This window comes from Hippoglossus hippoglossus, chromosome 4 (genome assembly GCF_009819705.1).
Source record: "Hippoglossus hippoglossus isolate fHipHip1 chromosome 4, fHipHip1.pri, whole genome shotgun sequence".
Lineage (NCBI taxonomy): Eukaryota > Metazoa > Chordata > Actinopteri > Pleuronectiformes > Pleuronectidae > Hippoglossus > Hippoglossus hippoglossus.
The window spans coordinates 19,865,580-19,878,989 of NC_047154.1; the positions used below are offsets into that span (position 1 = coordinate 19,865,580).

General features: G+C 41.3%; 1 protein-coding gene across 5 annotated transcripts in view; it reads right to left on the bottom strand.

Annotated features, from left to right (window-relative positions):
• rabgap1l (RAB GTPase activating protein 1-like) overlaps positions 1–13,410 on the bottom strand; it is a 100,086-nt gene that overhangs the window by 18,518 nt on the left and 68,158 nt on the right. For 4 of the 5 annotated variants that reach the window (XM_034583767.1, XM_034583765.1, XM_034583766.1 and 1 more), the window contains exons 16-19: positions 11,772–11,897; positions 9,937–10,080; positions 6,687–6,728; positions 1,428–1,556 (exon numbers count right to left, since the gene is read on the bottom strand). In XM_034583767.1, coding sequence (XP_034439658.1) covers positions 1,428–1,556; positions 6,687–6,728; positions 9,937–10,080; positions 11,772–11,897 — 441 coding nt within the window. Of the gene's footprint in view, positions 1–1,427; positions 1,557–2,742; positions 3,171–6,686; positions 6,729–9,936; positions 10,081–11,771; positions 11,898–13,410 lie in introns of those variants that run through there. The other variant, XM_034583770.1, reaches the window with a different exon arrangement.

The following is a 13,410-nucleotide window of genomic DNA, read 5'->3' on the forward strand; positions in this document are numbered from 1 at the left end:
TCCCTAAATGCCAGCAGCCTCATTAAGGTCAACAGGAGCATAACGTGTGGGCACACATGAAAGGACATTTTAGTGAACACACGTCTCAGAAAGCTTTGATTTTCATTTCAGTCCAGCCCAGTGAACAACAACGTACAAGAAAGACTGATTTTAACAAACAAAAACATGACGTAACTGTCTGTGAAAGAACGCAGTAACAACCTCAGACATTTCTCTTTCCTCTCTCTCTCTCTCCTTATGCTTCTCCAACAGCAGAGATCAAACCCACTGTGCATCCAACTCACAAAAGCTTTTACATTTAGAGCTACTAAAGGTAGCTCCTTCCTCCTGCAAGACTGCAAGTGATGTCTTTTTATGTTTTAGCCGTGGTTGGAATAAACAAAATACGAGATCTGAGCGCACTGAGAAACATCATGCCTGAAGAAACAAAGACACAGCTTGTGCTAAAGAAAGAAACATGTAGCTACAGAAATCAAAATGTCACACTCTCAACTCGTCTTTTTGACTGACCTGAGCGACTTCCCAGCATCATCTCCACATTTCGAGGGAGAGAAAGATTTATTACATGTTGGGACACATTTTCAATCTGTACAGTTGAGCATTTAATTTACAATAAAATAAATAGATTTGATTCTTTGGTTTGTATTAAGATATGTAAATAAACATTATATTTATAACCATCCATGGGGTTTTTAAAGACCATTTTGGCCCTCTCCAGGGCTGTCATCCCCCTCCTCTATTCTAATAGATGAATAAAGACAAAAGAAGAACAATTGTTAACAATCTATAAATGTAACCGATGGACCTGATGTGTACCATAAGCAGAGGGTACAACAGATGATGAGTAGCTCGGGATGGGTCTTTCAGTTTGTTGCTGCCTGCTTGACTTTGGCAGCAAGTACGAAGGCGACCCTCCAAAAAGGGGCTATGAGCAGTTGATGTGAACAGCATAGGTCTACATGTGTGCAGAATTGATGAATCTGGTAGAATAAAGATAATCTCTTTAAGTGCCATCCAAGTAAAATAAATGGTAAACGTAACCAGAAAATGAAATACATAGTTCTAATAAAATTAATAAAATACCAGAGTTACTGCAACCAGACGATCAGGGATTCCATGATATGATCCTGGACCTCTTACACCTCTGGATAAATGTATTTGTATCTCAGTGGAAGATGCCAAAACCAATTTAGTGTGTTGCTCAGACTCGCACAATAACCCGTACTCCCTCCTATGCACATGATATGTGTGCATTTGTACACAGTTGTCATGCAGATGGTGGTTTTTACAGTGCAAAACCTTTGAATGGACATCATTTTGGGACTTTTTTCACTTATCACCTCGCTGTTTGAGGCCTGGGTCTTGGTTTCGAAGTAAAGAACATTGTGCTTATTAGGTTTAGTGTGTTTGTTTGCGGAGCTGCTTACCTTGATGTTGCAGGCCTGCTCCATGAGCCTTCGGGCATTCTCTGCAGCTCTGTAGCGTTTTGGGAGCTGGACTCTGAAGAACTTGAGAGCCCCTTCAAAATCAGCCTGCAGCAGGTCCTCTTTAGACGTCTGGAGCGAGACATGAGGAGGTGGGAGGAGAGGGTAGGTGGTGGAGGCAGACAAAAACAATGGACGCCATTAAGATTGAGACATGAAGAGCACAGAGCAACCTCCAACAGATTGTTGTTCGATTTTTAGATTCAGGAAGAACAGACTGATGAAGCTATTGACTGTTTCATGAAGGTCACACTGATTCGTGTGAGATTCATTTAGTTAAATCACATTTAACCAATAATGTGCAGAAAATGATCTGAAAAGAAATCACATATTTTCTCTTATGACAAACAGGACAGAAGAAAGGTCATATTGTAGCTGCGCTGTGTTATTTGCTCTTGAAAGATGAACATTTAGGAGATTTGTCAATTTGAGTCAGACCGAACCAATCTCATTTTTAACTAGAGTGTATGGCTAAATACCTAAAATATAACACATAACAAATCAAACCAAAACCATCGACAAACACATTCACTGTCCTTTAGTAGCATGTACAAGTCGGAGAACAACCTGCTCACAGGAAAGTTACTGTTTTGAAAGAAAGCACTACTATGAGGCCGCATTCCAACTACTGCAGCGCAGCTAATCAGTAGCTAATTGCATGAGTCAAAATTAGTTTGAATCTATCAAAAGGAAATGAAGAAAAATGATTTTAAGGTGAGCATATATCTAATCAATAAGTGTTCAAAACACACCAATACCACCACCTGGTGGTGTACAGATGCAAAGATACTAGGTACTTCAGATAGTGTGAATAAACATTCAGGTTTTTTCCGACAGAGGATAGACGGATGTTGTTTCAAATTGAGATTTGCATTTCAAGAGCTTGTTTTTCTGTTAAAGTTTTCATGCCTTTTTTTAGACAAGAATCTGTATTTATGTAAACAAAAAACAAAACAGAGTGGTCATCTATTGTAAATACAATTTTAGGCCATTTTAGGGTGGATAGAATTTATAAGCTAAAATTTCATAGGATGTTGAGGGTCAGCAATCTAAACATCATCACAACAGTTACAATAAATAGCAAATATGAGATTCACCAAACTGGTGAAACAGAAGCTACTTTATGAGACATTGTGCTTTTTCACCATCCTCTGCCCATGAACCAACAACCACTCCTTTCTAAACTCATTAACCCATGCATGCTAATCCTTTTTTTTTCATCCAGCATCTGTTACCGGCCCCACCACCTGCCTCTCACCGCCAGGAGCTTGGGTACGAAGAGCCGGTGTCCCATCCCGAGAATACCCATCACTTTGCAGAACGAGTCTGCTGAGGCCTCACCGCTCTGTGCACTCTCTTCAGCCTTTCCCTCTCCATCCTCCAACGCTCTACCCACTGCAGGATGGGGCAAATGGGGGGTCAGGGCCGGTACAGGGGGAGGAGATGCCGGAGAGGAGGGTGGAGGAGATGGTGGTGGAGTGGGACAGGGCGAGGGAGAGGGGCGGTCCCGCTCCGGGGTCAGGGTGGCAGATGACTCCAGCATGTCGTCCAAATGTTCCAGTGGGTTTCCCAGTTGATGGAGGAAGGGCGGACTGGGAGCGGACAAGTATGTGTGGTCAACTTAAGAGAGCCAAGATTTGTTTTGAGGTCAGTTTGTCCGAGGTGAGTGGCTTTCTGGGGGGGGTGGCTCACATCAGGCAATGCCACACCAGACAAGAGAAAAGCAAATAACTACTTATAGGAAAACACAGCAACTCAGCAGGCACAGCCCAGGCCTCCTAGGCATGAAAAGTTAAGACTGATACAGTTCAAGACAGATTTTGGTCAAGACCAAGGCGGTGGCCACTTGAACCACTGTCAGAGCCCAGAGACGGCCATCGGACGCAGCAAAGTAACAGTCATAAAATGATTTGTTGAAGCTGCTTGCGGCATAATGCTGAGTCTTCCAGCTACCTGCCAGAGTCCTTCTGTAATCCAGTCACACTACCCACTTTCATCTTCTTCTGCCAAACTCCCCCAACCAATTCCAATCCAGTATACAGTTGCCTAGCAACAAAGCTGCCCCACACGTGGGCCGCTTCTCCGGCAAACGGCAGCGATGGACAAGTACTGCACCTTTTTTTAAATTATACCTTCGTTGATAGGCTTCAAAGATGGAGAGAAAATCCTCTCAGATTGAGTGGCGTTAACACTCAAGGCTGAGTGCGAGTGAGACAAACACATCAAAGTATGCGATGCGTTTTCTACTCTGTCTCCAAATGGCTAGCCACGCCTGGATTTCAGCTTTCTTTGAAATGTAAAATGCTCTGAAATGACGGTATGAATCCTTTTATCTGAAGAGCCCCTGCCTAAGACTGACTAGATGGTGCCGACAACACAACACAAGCAAAGATGTGCTCTGTTAGCGTGGCTGATTGGCACTTTTCTGCCTTCAGGGAAAGATGATGCACTGCATATTTGCGTTGGTTTCCGGCTGAGTGGATGCTGATGCTATGCATGAATTTGGAACGAGGTAGTCACACTCAATAAAATGTTTTCCATAAGCGCGCTAGTCTCTGTTTCTTTGTTCTTCCTCTTTACTGATATAATCCTACGATCTGAACTCTGTCCAGTTCCAGGCCAGTCAACAGCTCCAGCATGGAGCCTGGCACATCTCCATTAGCAGCAGCGGCCAAGCATCCGGTGTGTCTCGTTCAGTGGATCTTTTAGATGGTAAGCCAGCTCCTTCAGATGGAAAGTCACTTCTGCCTCTCAACCACACCGGTTTGCATGAGTGTGTGTTCTATCAGGAGTGATGGTCCTGAGGCGAGGCAGAGAAACCACAATGTTTTCCCCTTCCTCTGTTTCTCTCTACCACACTCTGCCTTCCTGTCTTTCTTTACCAGTCTCACTCCCCTTGTGATGCTAACCGCTGGCAGCTAGCAGGGGCGGCTCCGTTGCAGAGGTCTGGGTGGTGGACAGAGGTAGCGTGCTGGAGAAATACAGCCAACAGAGTGGAGGCAGGGGTGCAAGAAGGTAAAGAAGGGAGAGAACGAGAAACTGAGGGAGAGAGGAGGCTCCAGGCAGATATCCGAGGGAGGTAAAGATGAAAAATATTTAAAAAATAAAAATAAAAACACCAGAAAAAACACAGGAACACTGAGATTTTCTACTCCAGGTTCAGAATGCTAAGGCTATCGCTCATGCTCCTGTTGTGATGTGGATGGCGACTGCCGAGCAGGAGAGGGAGGGTGGTGAACGCAGACGGAGGGAGGGGTGATGAGAGCGGAGAGGAGAGAAGGATGGATGGAGGAGGGAGGAGGGAGGCTCGAGGGAGAATGCCGTCATGCCTGGCCAATGGGAGGCAGGCAGTGGAAGCCCCTTCCACCCTCCTCTCATCCTCATTTGTTCTCCATTCCCGACCATCGTATCCACCACATCTTTCTCTCTCTGACACACAGAATACATTATTACTAAAACACAGAGCAGGAGGGCTTTTTAAAACCAACCATGTATGATTGTTTCGGAGCAGAAGGCCTAAGTGCAGCTGCATTACAGTGTAATATATTGATTTAATATTATTACATAAATTAATATATATATGTATTTATTATCATTAATAATATTTTCAAATTTTAATTGACTTTACCAGTTTTAAATGTCTTCCTGTTCTAAGCTATATTGCTGTGGTAATTTAATGTGCAATTGTTTTTAATGGAGGAAAAATAAATATTAGATCAAAATTCAAGTTTGGTAGTTAACCGATGTTTAAGGACTGATTTTAGTGGCAAAACCAAATTTTCTGGAACATACCTAATAAAAATGTTCTCCCCTGATTTACTAACTAACTATTCTTATTCTATCAGCATCTTTAAACTATACATGTACAACTTTAGTGACTCACAAATATTTTAAAGAAAAGTTGGTTTAATAAATGATCATTGACTAAGTATACATCATCAACTCTTTTAGGGGCCGAGAAAAACACATCAGGTTAAATCCTTTAAAACATAAGATTTCCTTGTCATCAATCCCAGTCATAAATCAAAAAAATAAATAAATTATTGATGATGCTGAGACGTTTTGTGTGGTGGTTAATCGTTGTCGACTGAGACGTTGACTATGCAAGGCCTTCTTCACTGAGTGTTCTTGAAATTACAGCGTCACTTCCATTCAGACGATCCCTTCAAATGAATGTGTACATTTAACAACGAGTCACGAACATGCAATATGATACAGTCATTGCGAAAACTCATTGATCCATCCCACCACAGACAGATCTCATAACGCAACCACAAGTACGTCGAAACCAGTCGGCTCTAATGGCTCAACATTTTTGCCAGATTTCCTTTCTAACATGGAAACTATTGCTTTTTAATGTTACTAAAATCATAATTGATTTTAAACATAACAACATCAATAGTGTTTGGTTATTTTATCTCAAGTTTGTGATGATGTCTGTCTATTGATTGTTTCGTATTTATCAAACCAAATTCAAAAAAATATTTTAGTGAAATTTTACATTTTCTGATTCTAAATTATACAATATTAATATAAAAATCAGAGGAAAACTGTACAGAAACTGACTTTTATAGAACATACTATATAAATTCCTTCAGTCTATAAACTGCAAAAACATACACATAAAATAATAGTAAAGGAATCAATTGGAAGCTATCAGTTAAATCAAAGTCCATAGAAGAGATCCCCCCACAACACAAAAGCACATAAATGTTATTCTGTTCAGGATCTTATATAAGTATACTGGCAGCTGGTGCGACACACAGCATCACATCCAGCATGATGTTTAGTATAATTAGTTCTTCCACATGACGAAGCTTCTCACTTCCAGATGCAGTTTCTCATGTGTTCACTAGGGGGCGATGAATGCCAACGAACTGACTAACCTCAAACTATGAGACCTCTGCACCAGAGCACCTCCTCTTACTCAACACCTCCTTTGCAGAGTCATTCCTCCCTAAATCATTGCTCTGCACAAATGTCCAATAATGTTAAAAAAAAAATTCTTAAATGTTGTCTCTGGTGCACACAACAAAAGACAACTATATATATTCAATAATTAATATAATCTCTCCTTTACCAAAGTAAGGTGGATCTAAAACTAAAGAGATGAAAAAGATTTTTGAAACAAGAAGTTCATAGTTAAACCTGCATAAACAGGCAGTTTTTTTTTTTTTTTTAATAAATGAAGCACATACTAACCTTGAGCAGGGCCAGGGCTACATTGAAGATGATGTTCAGACCCTGGAAAAGAGAAGAGAATTGGATATGAGCACAGAAACAAGAGCTCTGAGTTCACGTGAATAAGCAGATTTTTAAATGCTGAGAGCCATATCATCACATCAGTTTATGTCAGTGTTCTGGTTTTTGATTACACTCTCACCAAAACCTTAAATTTCTAAAGGTTTGTGCCAAAAATATCACGTGTTTGAAATGAAAGCTTTTCTGCAGCTTAATTTAACACTTCCTACTGTGCTGAGATATTTCCCAGTTGTTTTCATACAGAATCTAGTTTCATAAGGATGGGAAGCTCTGCTGCAGACGCACTTCCTGATCTTCCTGGTTAAAGATGGAGAGACTGGACTCAAATCCAGACATATTGCCTATTAAAGAAACAAGATTGTCAGGGCAATCTGCACGAGAGAGGAAGCAATCACTGTCTCCTGACATTTTTTACTTTTTACACAAAGAAATTAAGCAGAAAAGTTGTCAGCAAAATGGCAGTGATGGAGCAAAGTAAGAGAACATGACAGACTCTATAGAAGTCCATAAAATAACAGAACTTTAATATGTTTGCACTTTTTTTCTTTACAAACCAGAAGATAATCAGTTAATCAAAGTCGCCTATCACAATAACGTTAGCAATAACCCTTAGCAATATTGTAATGTATATCATGGATGATAAGCTTTATAATTTCTTAAGTCCCTAAATGTTGGTTGATTCTGGTTGATTGATAAAACTTATCTTATATAATTACCAATACGAATATTGAAGCTGCAGCACAAGGGTGTATATTTACCAATATATGTCTGTTTATAAGTACAAACAAAGGTACCTCAAAAAATATTAAATGACTGTATTCAGACGTTAAAATAAATATGGACATACGTGCTGTGATGCTGTGTTCACCCTCCCTCTTTTGTTGATACAATAACAGAGAATTTGACACAAAAAGAAAGCAGATGTAAAGCTGATGTCAGCATTGCATGGGAACACCCGTCTCCTTGGTCTCCGTGACAACCAGTTCACATGGCAACACAGAGCTAAAAATATCTGGACGGCTCTAAAAATAACAGGAGAAAGAGAAGAAGAGGGGGTGGCTCCATACGCCTTTCTTTGTAGGCCTCAAGATGGTGCTACAGGGCTGAGGCACGTTCAAAAGGGGTGCGCGAGAGAAAGAATGATAATCTCAGAGTCGTGTGTCCGAGGAAAGACGGATTCATGGGCGGAAAGAGGGGATACAGAGAGGTAGTATGATGGGAAATATGCAGAGGGATGTGTGATGGCTTGAGACTACGTAAAAAAGACAACAACGTTTCATACATTACAAAAAAAATCTTGGCTAGTGACCTCAAGATATGAAGCAGTTAAGAGAGGTTTAGTTAAAAAGAAAATGAAAAAATTCTGGTGGAACGAAGGGGCAGCATGGGGGTACAGTGGTTAGCCCCGTCACCTCACAGCAAGAAAGTTTGTGGCTTGAATCCTGATTCAACCAGGGTCTTACTGGCCAACATGTTGATTGGGGTAAGGTTAATGGTCGTTTGTATGTATGTATGTATGTATGTCTGTATATCTATATGTATCTGGAATTGGCTCCAGCAACCCTTATAAGTGTTTTAGATAATAGTTGGATGGATGGATGGATGGGAGGAAAAATGTTGTCGAGAGGAAAAAATAATGATGAAAATCCAAACTTTTGAGAAGCAGAAAGCAGCGGCTGACTGAGGGAGAATAGGAGCGATTAATAAAGGTGACGAAAGAAAGGATGGTGGAGAGAGAGAGAGCGACAGAACAAAGACAGAAGAGAAAATAAGAGGACTAAAAAATGATGATGCAAACAAGTAAAGCTGATGACAAAGATGGCGGAGAGAATTAAGACGGGGGTGGGGGGGGGGGGGGGGGGGGGGGGGGGGGGGGGGGGGGGGGGGGGGGGGGGGGGGGGGGGGGGGGGGGGGGGGGGGGGGGATGCAAGGATGCAAGAGATAAGAGTTCTGGTTTAACGAGCAGATTCTCATAATGCGGCTCATTGGTTGAGAAAAACCTGGGAACCTTTTAATTGTTCAGCCTGTGGCCGATAGGCAAACAGAGGGAGGGAGGGAGGGAGGGAGGGAGTGGAAAAAGGTGAGGTAGGAAGGCAGAATGAGAGAAGGATGGAAAAAGAGAGGAAGACAAAGATCTTTATTACTTCACTGTTTTATCTAAAGAAACTTTTCAACTTTAAGATTTAAAACAAATCTGAACACATCTGCATTCTCCAGCTCCAGCTTCAGATTCTTTACCTGCCACCTGATCCAACTCACCAGCAGGTGGCGATCAGTTGAAACCTGTTTCTGTCTTCACCTAAATTCCCAAATTATTTAGCTGCAGATTAGATGATTCGGTCACAAAATTAAAGCTTGGGCATCAATCTGGCAACAATTATATTAAAGTGGTCAGTGTAGTGAATTTCTCTATTTTCTTTAGGTTCTGTATCTTCCCTATTAATGCCAGTGTGTTGGAAAGTAGTTGTAGGCAAAACAACTGCTTCACATCCCACTGCTTTTCATACAGTTTTACATCTGCGTAAACAACTGACTGTGAAGCATCTAAGAGCATTTTATAAAATGGTTTCTTTTCTCATTTGACTGTTCAAGCTCCACTGTGATCTCAGGGGAATCCATTTTAAAGACAAGGACATCACTGCAAAATATCACAGAATGCGGTAGAAGAAAAAAAATGGATGACTTTTACAATGACAATAGTCACAGAGTACTGTGGAATACCGAGAAGAGGAAGAACTCTTCAGAGGAGCTTCCTGTAAAAATGCCTCAGAGCAAGAAGGAAGCAGTGATAGTGATCAGGTCACCAGATCCTACTGACTTAATTAAATCTGTGATTGTTTCAACCCTAAAAAGCCTGATCAGGGCATCTCTATTGATTAAGAAGGGCAGATGGTAGATGGATTAATGCTGATGCTACTTAGTCTAAGGTGCTTTCTACCTTCTAAATACTGATAGCTGGTAAAAGTAAAGTTCAACAAACTGCTATCTCTCCATCCTTCTCTTTCCTTTCATGTCTCTGTCCGCCTGTTGTGATGGCTGGGAACCTCACAACTTCCCTTCCCATGACCCCAACCCTTTACTACCACCTTGTTACTACTTTCATCTTTCCAGAAGTTGACTCTGGACAATGTGAACAGAACCACTCTTCCAGTATTTGCAGAACAATGTGGGGCCGTGAGTCAAATTGTACCTCGCAGAGCAGCAGGTCAGTGATGTGGAACACCATGCACAAGGGGAACTTGGCAGTGAAGAGGGTAAGAAACCACTGGGAGGCATACATGTGCGCCTCCAGGTTCAGCTCCTGGAAGTGGGACCACAGGTCTGGAAGCTGTTCCTGTCAGGAGGAGCAGAATCGTGTGAGATAAAACAGCATTTACAACAATACAAGTATGAGGCTCCAGTTGTCATTTCAATTTTAAATTATTTCATTTTTACTCATACTTTATTAAATCATGCCGTCTCAAAGATTATGATCTCTTTCAAGAGTGCAGCAAGAAAAGACACATAAAACAGTTCAAAAATATAGGGGACATTACTTGTACAGCACACATTGTTTAACATCTAGTTTGAAAGCATTTTATTGTACAAAGGATTTTTAAAACTAAAGTTGCAAAGACATTTCAAAATACAAGTTTGCAGAGCTGAGCGGTTTCATTATCTGATGTATATAATGCAAACAGTGTGAGAACCACAGAATTTCATACCGTCAATGTTCTATCATTATATTTTCTTTCATATCTATTAAGAGGAAAATTCTTACTCTCATTATTATCTTTTTCACACTTCATTCCCCTTCTTCACCATTTTTGTTTTTTTAGCGTTTATCAACTTTACTTAAGGAGAAAAATACAGCTGTAGAAAAGTGTGCGTCTGCCTCAGTGTCAACACATGTACAGAGAATACAGGATTCAATTAGCCTTGATAGAAATCCACTTTGGCAGCTAACGCTTACCAATGCCACATCACACCTGACTGGATCAGATAGTGAGCTCCCACCTGAGTGCCAATAATTAGCAGTCAATGCTAACATCCTTACATTGATCTCATTAGGCCGATGCTAATTGAGTGCTAACCGAGTTGATCCAGGTGCTGAGAGACGACTGCTAGCTGAGCCAGGACGATTTAACTCAACTCAGTGACTGGATTTAGGCTGTAATACCGGAGTAAGAGATGGGACTGCACACAGACGGACAGAATGCAGTTTATCATATAGAGAGACTGCAGGTTCGGTACATACAGAACATAAATGACTTACTGTTATATTCGATTACTTTTGCCTTGAGGAAAACAGAGTGAATAAAGCCCGTTGAAACCTTTAGAAAATGCAATATGAGCTTTACAATTGTGGATATGATTTAACTTAGTTTGTGAGGCTATTTGCTGTCTGCTTGTCTTTTCCTTTTAATGGTGTCCAGTATTGGTTCATTGTACAAACCTTACACTCAGTGAGTAATTAAATGAAACAACCCAGGGGACATTTGTTCGGAAAGTAAAAATCAAATCAAATCTCGTGTAAATGAAATTTCCAAGACGGATATCTGGTTATGTCAAGCGAATTTCATGGCATTTACATTTATGACATGGCCGAAAAGTCTGATAAACTTTTTTCATTTTGAAGTGAAATAGTAGTGGACCCTGAGGCTGAATCATTTAAAATCCCGCCACCAAGTGGAGAGATTAATCGTTTCTTCAGCCGTAGCCAGAGGTGACTAAAAAAAACGTGTGATGAATAAACTGAGAGGATAAACAATCAATGAATACACTGGGACTGAGGTTTGGGCAACAACGATCTCAGGGTCTGAGTTTTTTTGTTAATACAGAATTATAAGAGTACAAAACTAAATTGGTGTCCCTTTAAATAAATAAGAAATAAGTACATTGAAAAGGGACTAAATAATGGGGTAATTTCCTAAATCAGCAGCCTGTCCCACTTGATAACCAGGGTCGTCTTCCTAGCACTACGTTATTGCATTGTATTAATACATTCCATTACATCTCAAATCCGGTAAACACTGCATCACCAACCTGCATTAGCCTCTCCAGCTGGTAGAACTTGCAGTGAAGATCTTCAAAGTTGTTCTTGTAGAGAGCTCTGAGGCCGTATTCATACATGATCTTCACTAACACACAGAAGGCCTGTTCCTCAGGCATCTGAAAGAAAATGACCATATTAACGTATGAATCTTGAACAACAACAAAACGTTTAGAACGTATATCTCGCGCCACCAAAGCAAACTGGGTAACTTTTGTTGAGAGCTCTTCGGGACATTTGGTCGACAAAGACTTCAAGAAAAGAAACAGATTCACTCTTATTATGTGCACGTCAGTTATAGTTATAGCAGAGTCACATTTCATTTACAAAGATTTGGGTAAACTCCACCCATCTGCCCCTTGAAGCAAATGATGTATTTCATTTCTGACATATCTGACGAGCTCTCAATACACGAGGAAAGACAGAGGAAGGTGAGAATGATCTTAGAGGACAGTTAGCAACTGTGTAAAAATATATTTATAAGTGAACATGTCACAGTTTCTGCATGTTTCAGTGTATATGTGGCTCAGATGAATGAAGATAAGAGCCATGAGAGAAAACTTATCACTGTGTGTGTGTGTGTGTGTGTGTGTGCATCTGTGAGGCTATATGGATTTATTTCCCCTCACACACACACACACACACACACACAGACACACACACACACACACACACACACACACACACACACACACACAACACACACACACACACACACACACACACACACAGTGAGGTGATATTTAATCAGAGTGACAGTATGTGTTTGGGGCTGAATGGGCTCCTGCAGGTAAAGCTGAACCCCTATTAATATTCCTGACATCTCCTCTACAACCTCTCCCTTCTTCCTCTTCCTCCTCTATAACCTGTCTGCCTCCTCCTCCTCCTCTATTACCTCTCTGTTTTACGGCTCCTCCTAAAATTTACAGCCTCCTTCTCAATAACTTCTACTGTTTTCTTCTACCACCCTCCTCTGATTTCTACGTCCCTCTCTCCGATACACCTCATTATTTGTCTTAAACGTGCTCCTCCGCAGCTCTTCTCTTTCCTTCCCTCCTCACGCCACCTCCTCCTGACCTCTGCCTTCCTCTCCACTCCCCCTCCGTCTTCCTACTCTTTAACCTTTGCTGCCCTTGTCGTTTGGACGTCAACCAAACTTCCACCGCCCTCTCTCCTCCACTCGGGAGTCCCGCCTCCATTAGTCAACTCCCCTGTCTCTTCCCCCATCTGTCTTTCAACAGCTCATCAAACAAAAATTCAAGTGTGTTTTATGCAGACAAGTTGCAACACTGAACAAAGCACAGAAAAAAGTTCACTTCAACACGTATGTGAGAGGGAGATATGGAGCCCTGTGACTGCCTGTGACCTTGAGAACAAACGTGTGCGAAAGTGAATGAATGCCTCTTCCAACTCTTTGTCCCTCCTCATTTTCTGATATGACCCTGTCTCGTGCTTTCAGCCTTTCCTCCTTTCACATTCTCTCACTCCGTCTATTCATCCAAATCATTCTGCTGTTTTCATTTGAGCGGTCAGCAACTTTCCTTTCAGCCAAAGACATTCTTTCTCTCTGCCTGTCTTGTTCTCTGAGCCTCCGCTGTATCTGTGATATTGTCTTCTGTTCTGTTTTATTAC